Source organism: Panthera onca, chromosome A1 (assembly GCF_046562875.1).
Source record: "Panthera onca isolate mPanOnc1 chromosome A1, mPanOnc1 haplotype 2, whole genome shotgun sequence".
Classification (NCBI taxonomy): domain Eukaryota; kingdom Metazoa; phylum Chordata; class Mammalia; order Carnivora; family Felidae; genus Panthera; species Panthera onca.
In genome coordinates, this window is record NC_138339.1 from 98,664,265 (window position 1) to 98,682,287 (window position 18,023).

Consider the following 18,023-nt stretch of genomic DNA (forward strand, 5'->3'; position numbering starts at 1 on the left):
AGTGATATAAACACAAGGCAGATGTTCTAAAAGAAATTTAAAATTTAATTAGACATGAAGTCTTCCAGCCATTACCTGTGTGTATGCAAGACAACAGCCACAAAGTGGGTTTTTAGAATCATCTTTGTTACCATCTAAAGATAACATTTCTTCCAGGCCAGTAAGATAAAAAATCATCTGTGAGCTAGCAGAATTTAAGCAATTCCAAAAATAAGGTAAAACAATTGCTTTAAAATAATGAATATATCTTGATTTGATGAATTTGTATCAACTCCTATGCTGCTTCTTTATCCTTATGGTGCAAGTTCTATTGAGCAAAGGTCAAAAGAAACTATCTTTATATTGGACTTTACCAGCCTATGGTAAGAATTGAAGCTAAAAGATAATTTAAGAGTACCAAAATTGTAATGACCATTAAAGCTGCTCATTTGATGTATTTTGGCTATATTTGTAAAGTAGACCATAACTCAAGAATGTGGTAACATATTATGAGATTCCCTAGAAGTTTCAACTTAAATTTTCTCAGTATACTTATAGGTCTTTAATTCATTTTCTGGTTTTCTATTTTGGATTAGATTTTAAAAATTAGAAAAAGTATTTTTCAAGTTCAAGGACTGTATTTTTGTGCCAATTTAAAATATTTTGTGCTGGGACACCTGGGTGGCTCAGTGGGTTAAGTGTCTAACTCTTGGTTTCAGCTCAGGTCATAATCTCAGTTGGTGAGTTTGAGCCCCACACTAGGCTCTGTGCTGGCAGTGGGGAGCCTGCTTGGGATTCTGTCTCCTCTATCTCTGACCTTCCCCCAACGGTATTGTCTCTCTCTCAAAATAAATAAATAAACTTAAAAAAAAAAATAAAAATTTTTGTGCCAAATTCACAACTCAACCCAATAAAAAAATTTCTTCAGATTATTTTACTTAAATAAGATCCCTCTTCTAAAATAAAAATCCCAGTTCCATTTAAATCTACTCCCTAGACTTCTAGCTGTATTTTTTCCTCACCTCAATGCATGAATGCAATATATCATTCTTGGTATGTTTTTCCGGTCATAAACATCTGTTGTTTCTGGATAAAATATCTGGAAAATAAAAGAAACAATGTGTTCATTATGTTTTGCTTTTCATAGTTATTTTAAATCTCTCAAATGATGCTTTGATTGTCCTCGCTGTAGTGTATTTACTTAAATTTAGAGGAACCTCTCAAATGTTGGTTCCTCTCACTCTACAGGCAAACCCAGCGCTCCACCTGGTCTCCCGTCTGACAGTACGCCCCCTAGTGGGCTCAGGAGAGTGACGGGTTCTCAGGTGGCTACTCCAAGAAGGCTGCGCCCACAGGGCTAGGTGGGCAGCTTCAGCCCACGAGGAATGGGCTGATTCAGACTCTGCTTTCTGTAGCAGCGTCATTCTGGTGAGGGACCAGAGGTACCCTAGCCTAAGAAGGGTATCCATCTTACAGCGTTTTATTATAACACTAAAAACCCAGCTACACAGTTGTGTAAACAAATATGCACACACACAATACACACTGATATTTTTTTCTTCTTGAAGGAATATATTTTACCGGATAGAATCTGGAGAGTATTATCAAGTGTGAAAGAAACATTAGCTAAAATCCCACTTTCCAGATTGTTACTACTATTAGCATTTTGGTATATATTCTTCGGTATGGGACTTTTAGTATGTTTCTCTGATTTTTTATGTTTATGTATGCATGTGAAAACAAAACTGTAATACTATTAGCCTATTTTGACACACTTAGTAGAGCTTGACCATTTTCCATCCATTTTGTAAGAACATTCCTTTTAATGGATGTGTATGCACCTTTCATCTTTCTGAACAATAATTTAGCCAGTTCTCCATGGCTGAACTTTTTTTGGCTCCCAATTTGTCCCTATTAAAAGTCACTGCAATGAACATCCCTGAATTTGCTGAACGTCTGATTACTTCTTTTGGATACACACCTAAATATGGAAGTACTGAATCATTAAGTTTGAACACTGAGGCTTTTAATACACATTGACACTACTTTTAAGCTTGAAACGAAAAGCTTGATAAGAAACAGATTTCACAATAGGGCATCAAACTTCTCTGTTCCTAAGCACCAAAAAATGGATAATTAGGCTGGAGGCTTCTAAGATTAAGATACTAGCACTGCTGGCTTTCAGTAAATATTTTAGAAAAGGTGACAGAAAAACTAAAATTAAATCATGTATCATACGGTAGCATTAGACACTCAAGTGCAGTTTTCTGTGAGACACTGAAAAAAGCTGAGAAATTAAAGAAGCAAAGTTTCCTTGGCCACAAATGTATAGCCACTCAGGGCTTCAAGCAATGGCTGTAGCCTAGGAAATTTCAAAGGTCTTTTCAACTTTCCTTTAACACATTTGCTTTTCAAGCGTTAGCCAGAAGAGGATTCCCCATTCCGAAGAACGTGACCAGGTTGAAAGTTCCACTAACGGAAAAAGATCATCACAACTCCCCATTCCCTTTCCTTTAAACAACCTTTTACATTTCTTTATATCTTCTACATAGAAATACATATTTATATAAATACTGTTTCAGCTCTTTTAGAAAACCTTTATGAATTGGTCTTCTTTTGACAGTAAGATGGGATCAATTTATTTAGCTCACCAGAACATTTTATTCATTACTGTATCCCCAGCACGTAGCATGGTGCTGAGCAGAGAGGAGGCACTCAGTATTGATAAGTGAAGGCATTAAAAGGAGTCAAATACATCAGCCAATACACTATTGGACTCTCATTCTTGCAATGAGAGTATGCAATCACTTCATAAAAATCAGTGTTAAAACAGAATCTGCTACATGGAACTCTTATTTGGCTTAAAATTAAGGAGAACCTGGTCTAACACACACAATTGGAAAAGGTTTAAATCTAATCTATGAAACCTAACAAAATTATCCTAACTTAAATAATGGTGCCTCATACCAAAAATCCGATTTGAATTTCTTTATTAATCTGTTTACCTACCCAGTTAGTACATGCTAAATGACAATCTAGAACTATGAATTCTGAATTCTAACTGGTGCCCAGAAGGGAACAGCATTTTAGGAGAAGGGAAAGTAATTTGATTAAAAATCAAAGAATACATCAATATTGACTATTCTGAGATAATATATGCTGAGCTAAAACAGTTATGAGCACAGATATATTGAAAATAGGCATTCATAGTTTGCATTAAGGAATCTCTTGTTTTTGTTGTGGTGGGTGTTTTGAATTTAAACCTTGACTAATAATAATAACAAAAACAACACAGGTCTTACATCAGTAACCTATCTCCTTGCCTTCAAGCGGGACCACTCCTACACCATTTCTGTAAAACAGCTATACAGAATAATCAACAGAAAGGGGTGTACTATCGACACATACAAAAACCTGATGGATCTGGAGAGCATCGTGCTTACTAAAAAAGTTGATCTCCAAAGATTACCTACTTATGACTCCATTTTTAACATTCTTAAAATGACCAAACTATAGAGATGGAGAACAGATGAGTGGTTGCCAGGGGACAGAGTTAGGGAAATGAAATGACAAGTCCCACTCCTCCATGGTATCTGTATCTTAATTGTGGTAGTCACACAAATACATTCATGAAAGAAAACAGTATGGAAACACACTCACACCTGAATGCATCTAAAAATGGTGAAAAAGAAGTAAAGTCTGTAGCCTAGTTAACCAATGTGAATTTATTATCTTACTATTGTTACTAGATGTCACCAATGGGGGAAGCTGAACGAAGGATATACACAGATGTACTATTTTTGCAACTTCCTGTGGTTCTATAATTATTTCAAAATAACAAGTTCAAGAAATAACTCGACAATTTCTAACAAATGTAATTATTTCCTCATTTCCTCTACTTGTCTATTTGTCTCTCAGGCTTAAGGGCACCTGCTCTTTCAATCTAAGAAGCTCTGAATATTTGCAGAATTTTATTTGGGACAGCTATTTCAAGAGTCAGGGCTGTAACCCAGTAGCTTTTAACATTTAAAGTGATAATATGATTTATAACAATACTTTCTAAAAATACCTTTATCGCGATAATTTAGAGAGATACAATCTAGACTAAGATAATACATTATATAAAGTACACATGGCAACACAAAAAAGGGAGGTGACTATTTTAAATCAACTATCTACCTGTAAAGCTTGTTCTGACCTTGTTTCATTTATACACAGTTACACCTAGCTGCTCTCAATTTGTATACACACTTAATTCTGAGTTCTTGTCATAGATTACTTTGTATAGGCCTTTCCATATTTCTGTTTAGTCCTCACATTTGTCATGCCTGAGGCAATAAGGCCATCTGCTCCATTAACATACCCCAGTATACCAAGTCCTTTTTCATAATGAGGAGTTTGCAATGACCCCTTTTGGCTTCCCACTTCAGGCTTACCTTGGGTAGACCAATAGACTCCATTGCTCGTAACCACTGGACTGTATTATCTGTGTGTCGAAAATGGAGGCCGGATTTCTAATGCAAGGATGGGGAGAGAGGAGAAGAAGGGACCACGTGAAAAGTGAGTCATTTGTAACAACTTTATTTCATTAGCAGGATGTTTTCCAATTGTATTTCTCCTAAAATAGAGTTATTAAATCATAAAGTAACTGGAGACACAATAAAGAATACTAGGCTATCTCAGCAACACTGTTTATAGTAGACCATTCCAATTTCCACGATTCACATATTTGAGGTAACTCTGAACTAGAATCTCAAAGGCCATTTAATGCCTAGCACATGCCTAAGGATGTTTTACGAGACACGTGTGCACAAGCATGCACGCACACATACACACACACGGTGTCAAGATTTTGCCAACCACGGCTGAAAAAACTAGCAGCTTCAAGAAAAACGAGATTTTTAGAAGATTAAATGTCTTTTTTCCTGGTTTCTGGTTTCGGCAAAACATTTTTTCCAATCATAAATATGATTTCTGTAGAAAACCTGGAAAACACACAAAAATACAAAGATGAAAACAAAAACCATCCCACAATTCAGAGGTATATTGTAGTATCTCTTCCTCCTATAATTATTTAAAAATTTTTTTAAATGTTTATTTATTTCTGAGAGAGAGAGAGAGCGAGAGAGAGAGAGAGAACATGAGCAGGGGAGGGGCAGAGAGAGAGGAAGACACAGAATCTGAAGCAGGCTCCGGGCTCTGAGCTGGCAGCACAGAGCCTAACGCGGGGCTTGAACTTGTGAACTGCGAGATCATGACCTGAGCCGAAGTCAGATGCCCAACCAACTGAGCCACCCAGGTGCCCCTCTTTCTCCTACAATTATTTAAAAACGTTTATTTATTTGAGAAAGGGAGAGACAGCATGGGCAGGGGAGGTGTAGAGACAGAAAGTGAGAGAGAGAATCCCAAGCAGGCTCCATGCTATCAGTCCAGAGCCTGATGCAGGCTCGATCTCACAAAACGTGAGATCATGACCTGAGCTGAAATTGAGAGTTGGACACTTAAATGACTGAGCCACCCAGGCACCTGTATTCCTCCTATAAGTTAATCCTAACCTTTGCCTTGTGTAAGAAGTAAACCTTCAGTGGAAATGATTTACAAGAACTTTTTCTACCCACACAATGAGAATAGGCTTTCTAGGTCTTCCGTTTTTCTTTACAATCTTCATCGGCCACCATTTTCTTTTTTTTTTCTGCCCAGTCTATAACTATGGTATCCTTGTCTGTATCCAATGAAGTTTTATCAGGTAATGAAATGTTGGGAGCTTTAACACTACCTTGTGTTTTTAATTAGTTAAACGAGTAGCATAATGTTATGCATTTTATTTTCCATTTTAATAACTGTAATTACAGCAAATTTCATCATGTAATATTCAACAGCCGATCATCACATTCACAAAGCCTGGCTCTTCCCATCTTCTGTGACTTTCTACAGTCAAATAATTTATATAACAGAAAGTATTTTTGTTGCTGTTAGACTTTACAAAGCCCAAGTGAAATTAACATTTGATAAATGTTTATGCCTTTTTAATAGTGGCCATATTGGACTCTGTGTGGCCAGAGATTGGACTCTGGTGTGCCAAGCACTGTATGAAATTATCTCTAATTTTCCATGAATCACAGAGTTCTACTCCTGAAGCCCAGACTATACTGTATGTCAACTAACTTGAGAATAAAAAAATAAAAAATAAAAAAAATCAAATTATCTCTAATTTTCAAAACACTCTGCAAGGCAATTATCATTTCCCAGTTTTTAGAGATGAGGAAACCTGGACCAAAAAGATGAACTAATTTGCCTAAGATCAAATTAAGTGTGTTGAAATGAGATTCAAGATGAAGTCTCTCTTAATCTGAAAATCTTCCTTTTACTAACATTCTCCAATGTTAGAGCATAGAAACTCATGATGGTGGGATTATTCTCTAGATGGAAAAAATCAGCACTTACTATGATATCACTAGAGGCAGGAGAGGCAAAGGGAGAGGGAAGAGGGGTGAGAGGGAAAGAGGGAGGAGGTCGGGGAGAGAGAGGGAGCCTAGAGGGTGAAGGGCCAGGTGGTAGAGTCTGAGGGTGACTTAGCACAAACACCTTTTGCAGAACACAAACAACTGTCAGACACAGCCACTCTGACCATGGAGGGAGGAGATGGGAAAAATCCACAATCATCACATCAAGATAGAGAAGAGAGGGGCATGTGGGTGGCTCAGCTGGTTGGGCATCTGATTCTTGATTTCTGTTCAAGGTCATGATCCCAGGGTCATGGGAGCGAGTTCTGTGTTGGGCCCTGCATGAAACACGGAGCCTGCTTGAGATTCTATTTTCTCCCACTCTCCCCCACTCGCTTTCACCCTCTAACAACAACAAAAAAGATAGAGAAGAGGGCCCTAGGCACCACAAATTAACTCAATGTCCCACTATTCCAACTAAGACGGAACGACTGTTTTGATGGATGACAATGTAGTCTTCATTCCATCTTTTCACTTCCTACATAAAAATTACCAAAACACCAAACTGATCCTGCTTCCTGACAACACCTCAAAGGTAACTGGCCCTTGCTTCGCTAAATCTGTATTAGCATCACCAGTACAAGCCCAAATCTACACGAAGCCTCTACTTTATCCTCCTCATAGTCCCATAGGTACGCATTTTTTTTCCTTGCCACAAGTTAAATTAACCTAATTTTATTTGCCCCTTGTTTGAAACTTGGTTTCAGGGGGGAGGGGGTCTTCACCTGGTGGGCTTCAACAATCCAAACCATGAAACAGACACCCCCATCCATTTAGTGGTCTTATTAGCTAGGTAACCTCAGGAAAGTTACAAATCTCTTTGAACCTTGGTTCCTCAGCCATAAGATGGGTATAGTATGCTTCTTTGAGCTGAGGAGATTAAATGAGAATATGCATAAAGCAGTTAGTTGTGAAGTACACCAAAAAGGCAATAAATATCAGTTTATTATAGTTATACGCTCTAAGACTAGACTCAAAGCTTTTGTTCACCTTAAGATCAGAAAAAGGTTTAGTGCTTCATGTAAGGGGCACTGAACGAAAGCGTGCTTATCTTGATCCTATTTCTGCAGTAAATAAAATGACAGATCTCAAATCCTTTATCCATTTTAAACATCTGAAGAACGCTGACTTCAGAATCCTATGGGTACATATTTAAGAAGCAAAGTTCAGTGAGTAACATGCATTAACACCTTCAAGTTACTATATTTACTTCAGTTAGAACAAAAATGGTCTTCTACACACTTAGGCTCAAAATAATCTTTAAATAATTTTTTTTAATGTTTTAAATTTATTTTTCAGAGAGAGAGAGAGACAGAAAGAGAGAGACAGAGTGTGAGCCAGGGAGAGGCACAGAGAAGAGAGAGACACAGAATCCCAAGCAAGCTCCAGGCTCTGAACGGTCCAGTGCAGAGCCCGACATGTGGCTTGAACCCACAACTGTGAGATCATGACCTGAGCTGAAGTCGGACACTTAACTGATTGAGCCACCCAGGCACCCCTAGGCTCAACATAATCTTAGTCCATTATAACCACTTTCACCTGTCGACTTTCTTTCACCAATTCTACATATTTCTATCAGACTAGGTGACAGGTCTATAGTCCTATTTAGGAAAGGGTTGTTAGTGTCCATCCACCTAATTTCTTCCAGATACTGGATCAGAAAGTAAATGCTGATTTTCTACTGCTGAGCTATTTCACCAGCAAATAAGGTTATTCTAGCTTAAATGGAATAGATGAGGAATTATTTAAGTCTTCTTTGGATGGTAACTTCTTACACAAGAGAATCAAAGCACTTTAGAACAAAGAGATTGCTTAAAAGCCAACAATTATTTTGATTTGCTTATTTTATGGAGAAGGAACTCTCTATCAGGCACTGTAACAAGTACTTTGCATGGATGATCGCATTTTTTTCCTTACAGTATCTGTACAAAGGTTCAGACTATTATTAGTAATACCACTTTAAAGGTGAGGAAACCAAGGCTCACAGAGGCAGAGTTAGTGACGAAGCCAGTCTCTGAAGTACTCTGATTCTACGGCTTACTACTACTAACCACTGTATATTCATTTCCTACCTAAGGCTCACTTCAGTAGTCAACATCTATTGTAAGTCTACAGCTATCAGTGTTGTATTTGAACAGATATTGTTTTCTGTCCTTGAACCTCATCAAGCTCAAGGAATGCCCATCTTTCTCCCCTCCTCTTTCTCTCGTCCATCCTAGCCACTGTGGGAACACTCACTGATCTTTAAAGCGCCCAACATGGAAGCCTTGGCCTCTTCGCCGCCCTACCCCTTTAGAACTGGCGCTCTCTCCTTGGTCACATCCCATGGGCTGGCCACCCAGACATCCTCTCTTCGCTGCCCTCTACCCATTTCTACCACCTTTGCAGGTTGTTTTCCCTCTTGCATCCATTTAATTCTCGTCTGTGCAGGCCACTGTTACCAGTCACTTGGGCTGAATTATCCCCTCATCGGACTGCCTCACCCTCATCCTCCCATTTCTTCTCCACATGGCAGCAGACCCATCTTTTTTTTAATGTTTATTTTTGAGAGAGAGAGAGACAGACAGAGAGAAGGAGCAAGCAAGCAGGCAAGCAAGCAGGCAAGCAGGGGAGGGGCAGAGAGAGAGAGAGAGAGAGAGAGAGAGAGAGAGAGAGAATCCTAAAGCAGGCCCCAGCTCTGAGCTGTCAGCACAGAGCCGGACATGGGACTCGAACCCACGAATTGTGAGATCATAACCTGAGCCAAAGTCAGATGTTTAGTCAACTAAGCCACCCAGGCGCTGCCAGACTCATCTTTTTAAAGCCATGATGTCCCTGTTTAACATTTCAAAGGCTTCCTCTGTAGTAACTTAGGATGAAATCACAGATCTTCCAGCCTGGCTGCGTGATCTGTCTCTGCCTCCACCCTGGTGTCATTTTTCACCACTGTCCCTCACCGCAGCCTTTCAGCCACTCCATTTGTCTAAGTTCTTTTCTTCCTCGAGTCTCTCAAAAACAGGCTCCTTCATCTCTGGACTGTACTCCCCACTCCCCACTCCCCACCCTTAAAGCTGCACATGGATGATTTTCCTCTCATTTTTCCTGCCTTAGAGTAAACAGCTCTTCAGAGAAGCTCATCTTCTGTCTGTGGCTACCTGTCAACAACAGTGGCTTTAATTCCTTCCCTCCTATACTCATCACAACTCACAATTGTATACTCGCTTATAACTTGTCTCCTCAACCCTAAATGCTGTGAAATCATGTCTGCCTTGCTCACCACGCTGCCTCGTGTGCCCAGAACAGTTCCTGGTACAAGCAGGTATTGTAAGCACCGTACAGATAAATAAGTTCTACCCCGTATGTGTTTCTATCATAGTACTTTATCTTCTTTCCCTGTAACTTCATTAAAATGTGTTATATTGTTTGTCTGCCACTGGAGCAGTGGTTCTTAAAGCTAGGTAGTACATAAGCGTCACCTGGGATAATTATTAAGCGTGTAGCTTCCTGGGTCCCTGGCCAAGAGACTCTGCCTGACTCAGTAGTCTCTGGTGGGCCCAGGAGCCCACATTTTTACACACAGGCATCAAGTGACCCTACAGGAAGTCTGAGCATCATACTTGACGGAAGAGTATCAGACTCCAACACCTCCAGTATCAAAGCACGGAAGGAATGGAGTCCTTAGGCTGATTTGAAACTACTTTCTCTTTTCTTTTTACTAAACAGGTCTTTCCCTTGCACCTACTATCCTACTATGGGCTACAGTCTACTCTGTTCACTGAGGACACTGCACGGACAACATACATGGTCCCTGCCTTCATGATAAAGGTCATCATTAAGGTACACCATGCTGCATCGAAGAGAGACAGTGTCAGGGGCCAGAGCACACACGGCATGGTCACATTACTGCGACCTGGAGTCAGAGGTAGGGGTGGCCAGGGAAAGGGCACTCATCATTAGAAGGTTTAACTCTACCACCTAGGTCACCTTTGTAACCTTAATGAGGGGCCAGGGTTGTACATAAGCTGGCGAACAAAGAGGATGGGATGGCAATGAGAGCTCTGATCGGCTCAACTCAGAGCCATCATTGCCCAAACTGAGGCCTTCAGAGTTCAGGGACAGAGCCTGTGCCGCGAGACACAGCGCCTAATGGGCAGATCATATTTTATGGCTGCAGTCTAAGCAGACGCTGCAGTGAGAGCCCACACTCACTGAACTCATGGTTTCCAGAAGGCTTATCAAAGGGGTGGGCCTGTGTTAGCCTGAGTTCCCTTGTGTCTCAGTCCCATGACTGGGTGCTCCTTGCCAAGGGCTTTAGTCCTACAGAACCCAAGAACAGGAAGTTAAGTCTCCTGTTCACAAATATCTGACTCCTTTCAATTTTGTAAAATGAAGGAAATGGCCTTAACATTTTATGATTATGTGGTAAATCACTATAAGTTTCTTTTCAAAGACATTAGGCATTCTCAGAGATTTAATAAAAGGGGGGAAAAGGTGGGGGGAGCACCTGGGTGACTCAGTTGGTTAAGCGTCTGACTTCAGCTCAGGTTATGTTCTCACAGTTCATAGATTCGAGCTCTGCATCAGACTCTGTGCTGATAGTGCAGAGCCTGCTTCGGACCCTTTGTCTCCCTCTCTTCCTGCCCCCTGCCCGGCTTGTGCTCTCTCTCTCAAAAATAAACAAACATTAAAAAAAGAAACTAAAAAAGAAAAAGGAAAAAAAAAAGCCTCCTTTCTCCGGTGAATCAACAGAAGGGTAGTCTCCACTGGTCCTGTACTTTTTTCCCCACATCACAGCTGGCACCAACCTGCTCCCCACCACCCCCCCCCCCCGATGCTATTTCCCTTCTCTCTGCCCCTCTCCTAGTATCATCCCTTCTTCTGTGTATCTGTTTTCCAGGGCCCGATGGGCAGGAGTGGCAAACACAATACTTCCATCTCTCTTAAGGTTTTGTTCAGGAATGTCATCACCTGCCTGTGCTCCACAGGTATTTCATTTTGTAACAAGAGACTGGAAGTACTTCCCCTGTTCCAAAGAGAAGTGCTATTCATTCAAATAGTAGGCTCTCTGATGCCAGGAGGAAATAGCACCTGTATGAGTTGCCTTGAGAGGGTCCACAGTTAGGATGTGGACAAAGTTGTATTCAAAGGTGTATGGTGTGCCAAGAGGAGAAACGAATTAGCCCAGCCTCTGTTCTGAGGCTCCATGGAAGATCTTGCTGGTCTGATTCTCACCACTCCCAATGTCAAAACAAAATACCCACAATTCCCTTTCAGGACAGGCTAGAGCCAAGCCCAACCTACTACCCTTTAACTCTGTCATCAAATCTACACAACTGTTAGTAGAAATAGGCCTAGGGCTTGGTAATAATCCTTCTAGAAGCAATGAAGAAAAAGACGAATTGTGCTGCAAAATGTGGACAAACGTTAATTTATTTTGTTGTGTGGGGATACAAATATTTTTTTTCTGTTCTTTTTGGAACTAAAATAAGTCTTTTTCAAAATTAAAAAACAGTAACTTTGCCTGACTAAATCAATGATTCAGTAAAGTCTTGTGAAAGGCTAGCATAATAAGTTAAAGGCTGGGGTAAAACACATGGCTTGATAAAGTCAAAAGTACTTTAACAAACACAAACATTTTTTTTCCTAACATTATCCAAGGCAGAAACTTCTGCTCAGTTATCTTTTAGACTAGAATATGAAAACAAACGCAGAAGATTTCTCAATTCCTCTTCTCTATGGTTAGCCCAAATAGTAACTCAAACATTTGCTCTGAATTAAATACACATATTTTATCTATCTATGTATCTATGTATCTGTCTATTATAATTTATTGCCAGGTTAGCTAACATACAGGGTATACAGTGTATTCTTGGCTTCAGGAGTGGATTCCCATGATTTATCACTTAAATACAACACCCAGTGCTCATCCCAAGGGCCCTCCTCAATGCCCATCACCCATTTTCCCTGCCCCCCAAGGCCCCCACACCCATCAGTCCTCAGTTTGTTCTCTGTATTTAAGAGTCTTTTATAGTTTGCCTCCTCTCTGTTCGCAACTATTTTTTTCCCTAAATATACACTTTTAAAAAATAAATCTTGTTTCAATAACAACTGAAGGGTAGTGTGAATCATTCAATTAATGGGAAAGCATTCCATTTTCAACTAAGTGTTGTCCCTGCAATTTTAAGACAAGGAACTATTAAAGATACTAGAGAATCTGCAACTAAAAAAAAAAAAAAAACAATATAAAGATGTAAATAGGGTTGACCCTTGAACAACACAGGTTCGAACTGTGTGGGTCCCACTTATATGCAGATTTTTTATCAATAAATATACAGTACTATAAACATATTTTCTCTTCCTTATGATTTTCTTGATAACATTTTCTTTTCTCTAGCTTATTTTATTATAAGAATACAGTATATAATACACATGACATACAAAATACGTGTTCATCAATTTATCTTATTGGTAAAGGTTTCTAGTCAACAGGAGGCTATTAGTTAAGTTTTCGGAGAGTCAAAGGTAAACAGAAAAATTAAATGAGTACTGTTTTCTAAATCCCTTCTTAGACACTTTACAGAAACTCATTTAAATTTTCTGTAAGTAATGTCAATATAGAGTATAATGGTCTTTGATTAACAGAGTCAAAAGGTGAGGTTCTGTAAAGTTGAACAGCTCACTCTCTTTCAGGAAAAAGCATTTTAAGGCACATCTGATTATAATGCTCCACCTCTTCCAACAAATCCCGGAGTCGGAACTGATAATCAAACACAACTGAGCGAATAAGCAGACAAGCCAAGCAGATGGACATCTTCCCCTGTAAGATTAAAGAAGATCTCCCCAATCCCTCTTCAATTCCCATATTCCCTTTTTTCCCACAGAGGCAGGATTGTAGTTGGAAGGATGTAAATTAAGAGTGTCGGTTAAGGTTACTTTCTGAAAATAAATGACCATAAAATAAATGACACATACACACGTAAGTTATATTCGGATTTCTGACTGCATTGGGAGGGGTGTCCCTAACACCCTCTTTGGTCAGGGGTCAACTGTACAACAGATTAAGAAAATAAAGAATCACACTTCAAAGAAGCTTTGGAAATCCTGGCCCAAAGTGCACAAGAAATCACTTACTCCAGGAGAGAATACCACACACTTAAAAACTCCTTTTTGAAGACACATTTAATGGAGGAATCTTTTACGTTGGTGTTTGCTTTTTTCTCCTTCATTTCTTAATGGAAAATGTCAAACATAATGTTGATGAAACAGAGTTAATGAACTCCTATGTACCCATCATTCAACCTCAACAATAATGAACTTATGGCCAGTCTTGAATCTCTTTCCATCCTCCTCCTGATTACTGTGGAGCAAATCCTAAATATATCACACTATCTGTAAATATTTAGACATGTGTCTCTAAAATGTCATTTTTAAAATTAAGACTATTGTTTATTTTGCTTTTGTCTTCTCCCCCGTGTACACTCCCAAATTAGCCATGAAATAATTAAAATTGGTTGCCTACAAAAAAATTAGTCTTATTTTGTTTTAAGCATTAAATGGAACAGAATTCCTACTAGACTACTCAAAATTATTATTCATTGGATCACATTGGCCCTAACTCTTTGGGGCCACAAGTTCAAGTCCCAGCTGGGTACTTCACTCCTTGATGAGAACAAGGGAGCTAATAAACTGAGTTGGTGGCAGAAAAAAGAGGGTAGAGTGCCCTCACTTTTACATTTACTGGTGCTAATAAAAATGACCTCCATGAAGGAAGAATGGGGCGGGGAGTCTGGGAAGCCCCACACATCAGATGTGTCTCAGTCTCAGCCCAAAAATAGAAACGCTCTGCTTTGAAAACTGCTGCTGCCTCAGGAATCATTATTAACAGGCTTCAAACACCAAGGACATCCCCTCCCCCCATTCCACAAAATCCTTGTACAAACACTAAGAGTAAACGCAGGGAAAGGAAATTAAATACTGAACTTTCACTTTTAGATGGGAGCCAAAACCAATTAGATCTCAGTTACCTTATAACGTGTTTGTTCCACATCATAGATCTTTTTCTCTGATACCATTTTTGGGGCAAAGAACTTGGCTAACTTTGCAAGGTAAACTCCATTCCGGAGCCCTTCTTCCAGTTCAGTGGTTGGTGGCAATTCTTCAACTAAGCAGACTTCCATCCACCTAGAAGGATGAAAAAAAACAAAACAAAAAACAAAACCTTCAAGTGACTCCAGTTGGGTAAGTCTGTGTAGATGAAGAGACACAGCATCTCCGTACGTCTGCTGGAGACATTAAAAATGGAGCACGATCTGAAACATCTTTAGCTGTCTGGGATGGGAAGAGAGAACTTTCTGGGTGGGCCAGGATTCAGAATACAGTATGAACAAGGGGGACTCAAAGCCCAGAGCCACCGAACTCAGTTCCATGCCAGGGCTTGTCAGCTTCACCTTTGTCTGAGTCTCTGCCAATTTTCTTCTGTGGCAAAGAGTAAAATGGCCAAACCATTTTGTACGGGTGGAATTTGCTGACATGAAAGAAAATGTAATTCCAAGTTTATGAACCCAAAGTGGAGGAGATTTTTGTAGGGCTGATGCCTTGGGGAAAGCATAGCCCAAGGTCTGGTTAAATCTGCAGCTTGTCTCTGTCCAGAAATGACTACCAGAGAAGGTAAGAAGGTGTGGAAAGGGGCATCAAAAACTCAAAAAGTTTTCTTCGAATAATATACATTCCTTTTTCCAATACCAGGAAATTATTACAACTTTCTTACTTTTGCAGGAAAATGCAGTATTTACTGAATTATGAAAAAAATATCTCAGAAAAAGATCAGATTAAATCTTAGGACATTGTGCCAGTACTGTAGAAAAGAGAGCACAGAGGTCATTACAGGCTCAAGGACACACAGTGGGAGGGGAGGCTGGGCCAGCTCACATTTCAGGCTGGTGTGTTGAGAATTTGCCAGACTTGTAAAGATAATGCTATTCCTATCTGTTCTCAAGTAACTATTAACCTACCGTAAGATCCAAGAAGTAGATGTGCAGGTGTTCAGCAAAGGAGCCCCCACCTTTGCCATCAATTCACAAACAATTAGTATGAGTACCGTACCTATACGGCCAGTCCCTGCCTAAAGATCATTAACACATCCACAGATGATCTTATCAACATTTGGCACAGGAGAACACTGTTCTGCAATATTAACAAATGATCCTGATCTAAGCAGTGAATGTTGTAAAATATCTCAACTGCTTGTTGGCAACATCTTTTAAAAGCTCCGAGAACCCCTAATAAGCAATGGACATTTACTGACCGCTTATTAAGCACTGTAAAACATAGAACATATGAGAAAAATACCAACATAAAAATATAAACAAATATAAACATAAACATGCCTTTAAAGGGCATTGAGTATAATTGAAAAGGCAATGCAATTCCAAGGAAAAACCACAGAATCATCTAAGAAAGTTTATTATGCCCGATGCTACATGCTAGTGCTTAAGATTAAGGCTGGGAGGGGTGTCTGGGTGGCTCAGTCAGTTAGGCCTCTGACTCGTGGTTTCGGCTCAGGTCATGATCTCATGGTTCATGGGATCAAGCCCCTCCCCCAGCTCTGTGCTGACAGCACGGAGTCTGCTCGAGATTCTCTCTCTCCCTCTGCCCCTCCCCCACTGGTGCACATGCTTATGTTTGCACACGTGTGCACAGTCCCTCTCTCTCTCTCTAAAAATAAACAAACTTAAAAAAAATTAAGGCTGGGAATAAAGGAGGGTGATTAGTTCATCACTGGACTAGTCAGGGAGAGCGCTAAAAAGGTGATGGGACTTGGATTTGGCCTAGAAAAATGGAGTATTTGGAAACGCAGAGAAGTGCTAGAAACCGGGGAGCAAGACAGGATAAACGCACAAAGGAAACATGGCTGAGTCATGGAGAAAACCCACACAAGACTTTGGGGTTCTGGGGCTCATGGAGAGAAAGGAAATGAAGCTGAATATACCAAGCCAGGCTCTGGAGCATCTAGCACAGGAGAAGTGTTGTTATCTGTGGCCAAAGGAAGCAGGGAGCTCCTGGCAGCTTCGCAGCTGAGGAGTGACACGCTGACAGTGGTAATTAGAGAAAATTCATCTTGTATGATGGATGCCCAGAGACAAAGCGCTCTGTCAGGCCTTTCCCATTGGGAGGAACTGAGGGACTGGATTAGACGGGAAGAGATGGGAAGGTGGAAAGCAGACATGTTGAGAAAGCAGTAACAGGACTTGGTGACAGTTTAGAAAAGGAGGCCAAAGGAAAGGAAAATATTACCAGGCAGGGCCTGGTGTGAAGAGAGCTCTCTGCATGGGGGACACAGCCCATGTCCACTGTGTGACCCAAAGTATGTCCCCTAAGCTCTAGGGGCCTGCTTTCTCCTCTGCTAAAGGGATAGGGAATTAGAAGGATGGGATGATGAGGTTCTTCTCACAACCTAAGATCCTAGGGAGACTGTGAAACTGAGAGAATAAGCAACTGGCAAAACAACATGAAGACCTTGACTTTCACATATCACATATGAGGGATATAAGGGATATGGGGTATATGTGAGCCTTGCTTCAAATCACGGAGGTAAGAGTACCACAAGGTTGAGAATTTTTTAAAAAATTAAGCAATAGATGATAATGTTGCTTTTTAAATAAAAATTTGGCCAAATTAAAAACCACAGTAGGCCAATTTTCTAATCTTTCTTTTTTTTAATTTATATTTTAGTTAGTTAACATACAGGGCAGCACTGGTTTCCAAAGTAGAATTCAGTGATTCATCACTTACATACAACACCCAGGGCTCATCACAACAAGTGCCCCTGTGAGGCCAATTTTCTAAGCTACGTAAATTACAAATCAAGGTATTATGCTAATTCATATAAAAACACAATCTGTTTTTGAATAATTAGCTTGAAAATTTAAGAAATTGCATTTCACACAGTATATAATTGCTTTATCACCATTCTGGGATTGGAGTATATGTGTCATGAGTGGGGGAGAGGTAAACTTACAACTGGTTGTGGAAGGGGTTAAATTGACAATAGGGAGCAAAGGGCAGGAAGCTAAAATAAAAAGTGAAATACGGTATTTTAGACTTGTGCTTATTAAAAAAAAAAAAAAGATAATCACACTTAAAAAAAATTTATTGTGCGAGAGAGAAAGAGCATAAGCAGGGGAGGGGCAGAGGGAGAGAGGGAGAGAGAGAATCCCAAGCAGGCTCCACGTGGTCAGTGCAGAGCCCAATGTCGGACTTGATTCCATGATCTATGTGATCTTGACCTGAGCCTAAACCAAGAGTTGGATGCTAAAGTGTCTGAGGCACACAGGCGCCGCCGCACTTATTTCTGTCTACACTCGAATATATGTGCAGTTGGCTTCAAATACTAAGGATACCAAAAAGTTGGGTTAGCTACAGCCTATTTAAAATGCAGCCACTGCTAATGCTTATCACATTATGAACTACTCAAAGCAAAAGCCATCTCTTCTTCCTGTTTATAGACAATCCCTTTGTGCCTGGCAATGTGTTTACACATAGTAGGTAGCCGACAAATTGTGA

At 40.0% G+C, this 18,023-nt stretch overlaps 1 protein-coding gene across 2 annotated transcripts in view; it reads right to left on the minus strand.

Moving 5' to 3' along the window:
• Positions 1–18,023, minus strand: part of IQGAP2 (IQ motif containing GTPase activating protein 2) — a 294,535-nt gene that overhangs the window by 133,305 nt on the left and 143,207 nt on the right. For both annotated transcript variants that reach the window (XM_078448864.2, XM_078448872.2), the window contains 3 exons: positions 14,486–14,642; positions 4,416–4,493; positions 1,002–1,078 (listed from right to left, as the gene is read on the minus strand). In XM_078448864.2, the coding sequence (XP_078304990.1) occupies positions 1,002–1,078; positions 4,416–4,493; positions 14,486–14,642 (312 nt within the window). The remainder of the gene's footprint in view (positions 1–1,001; positions 1,079–4,415; positions 4,494–14,485; positions 14,643–18,023) is intronic.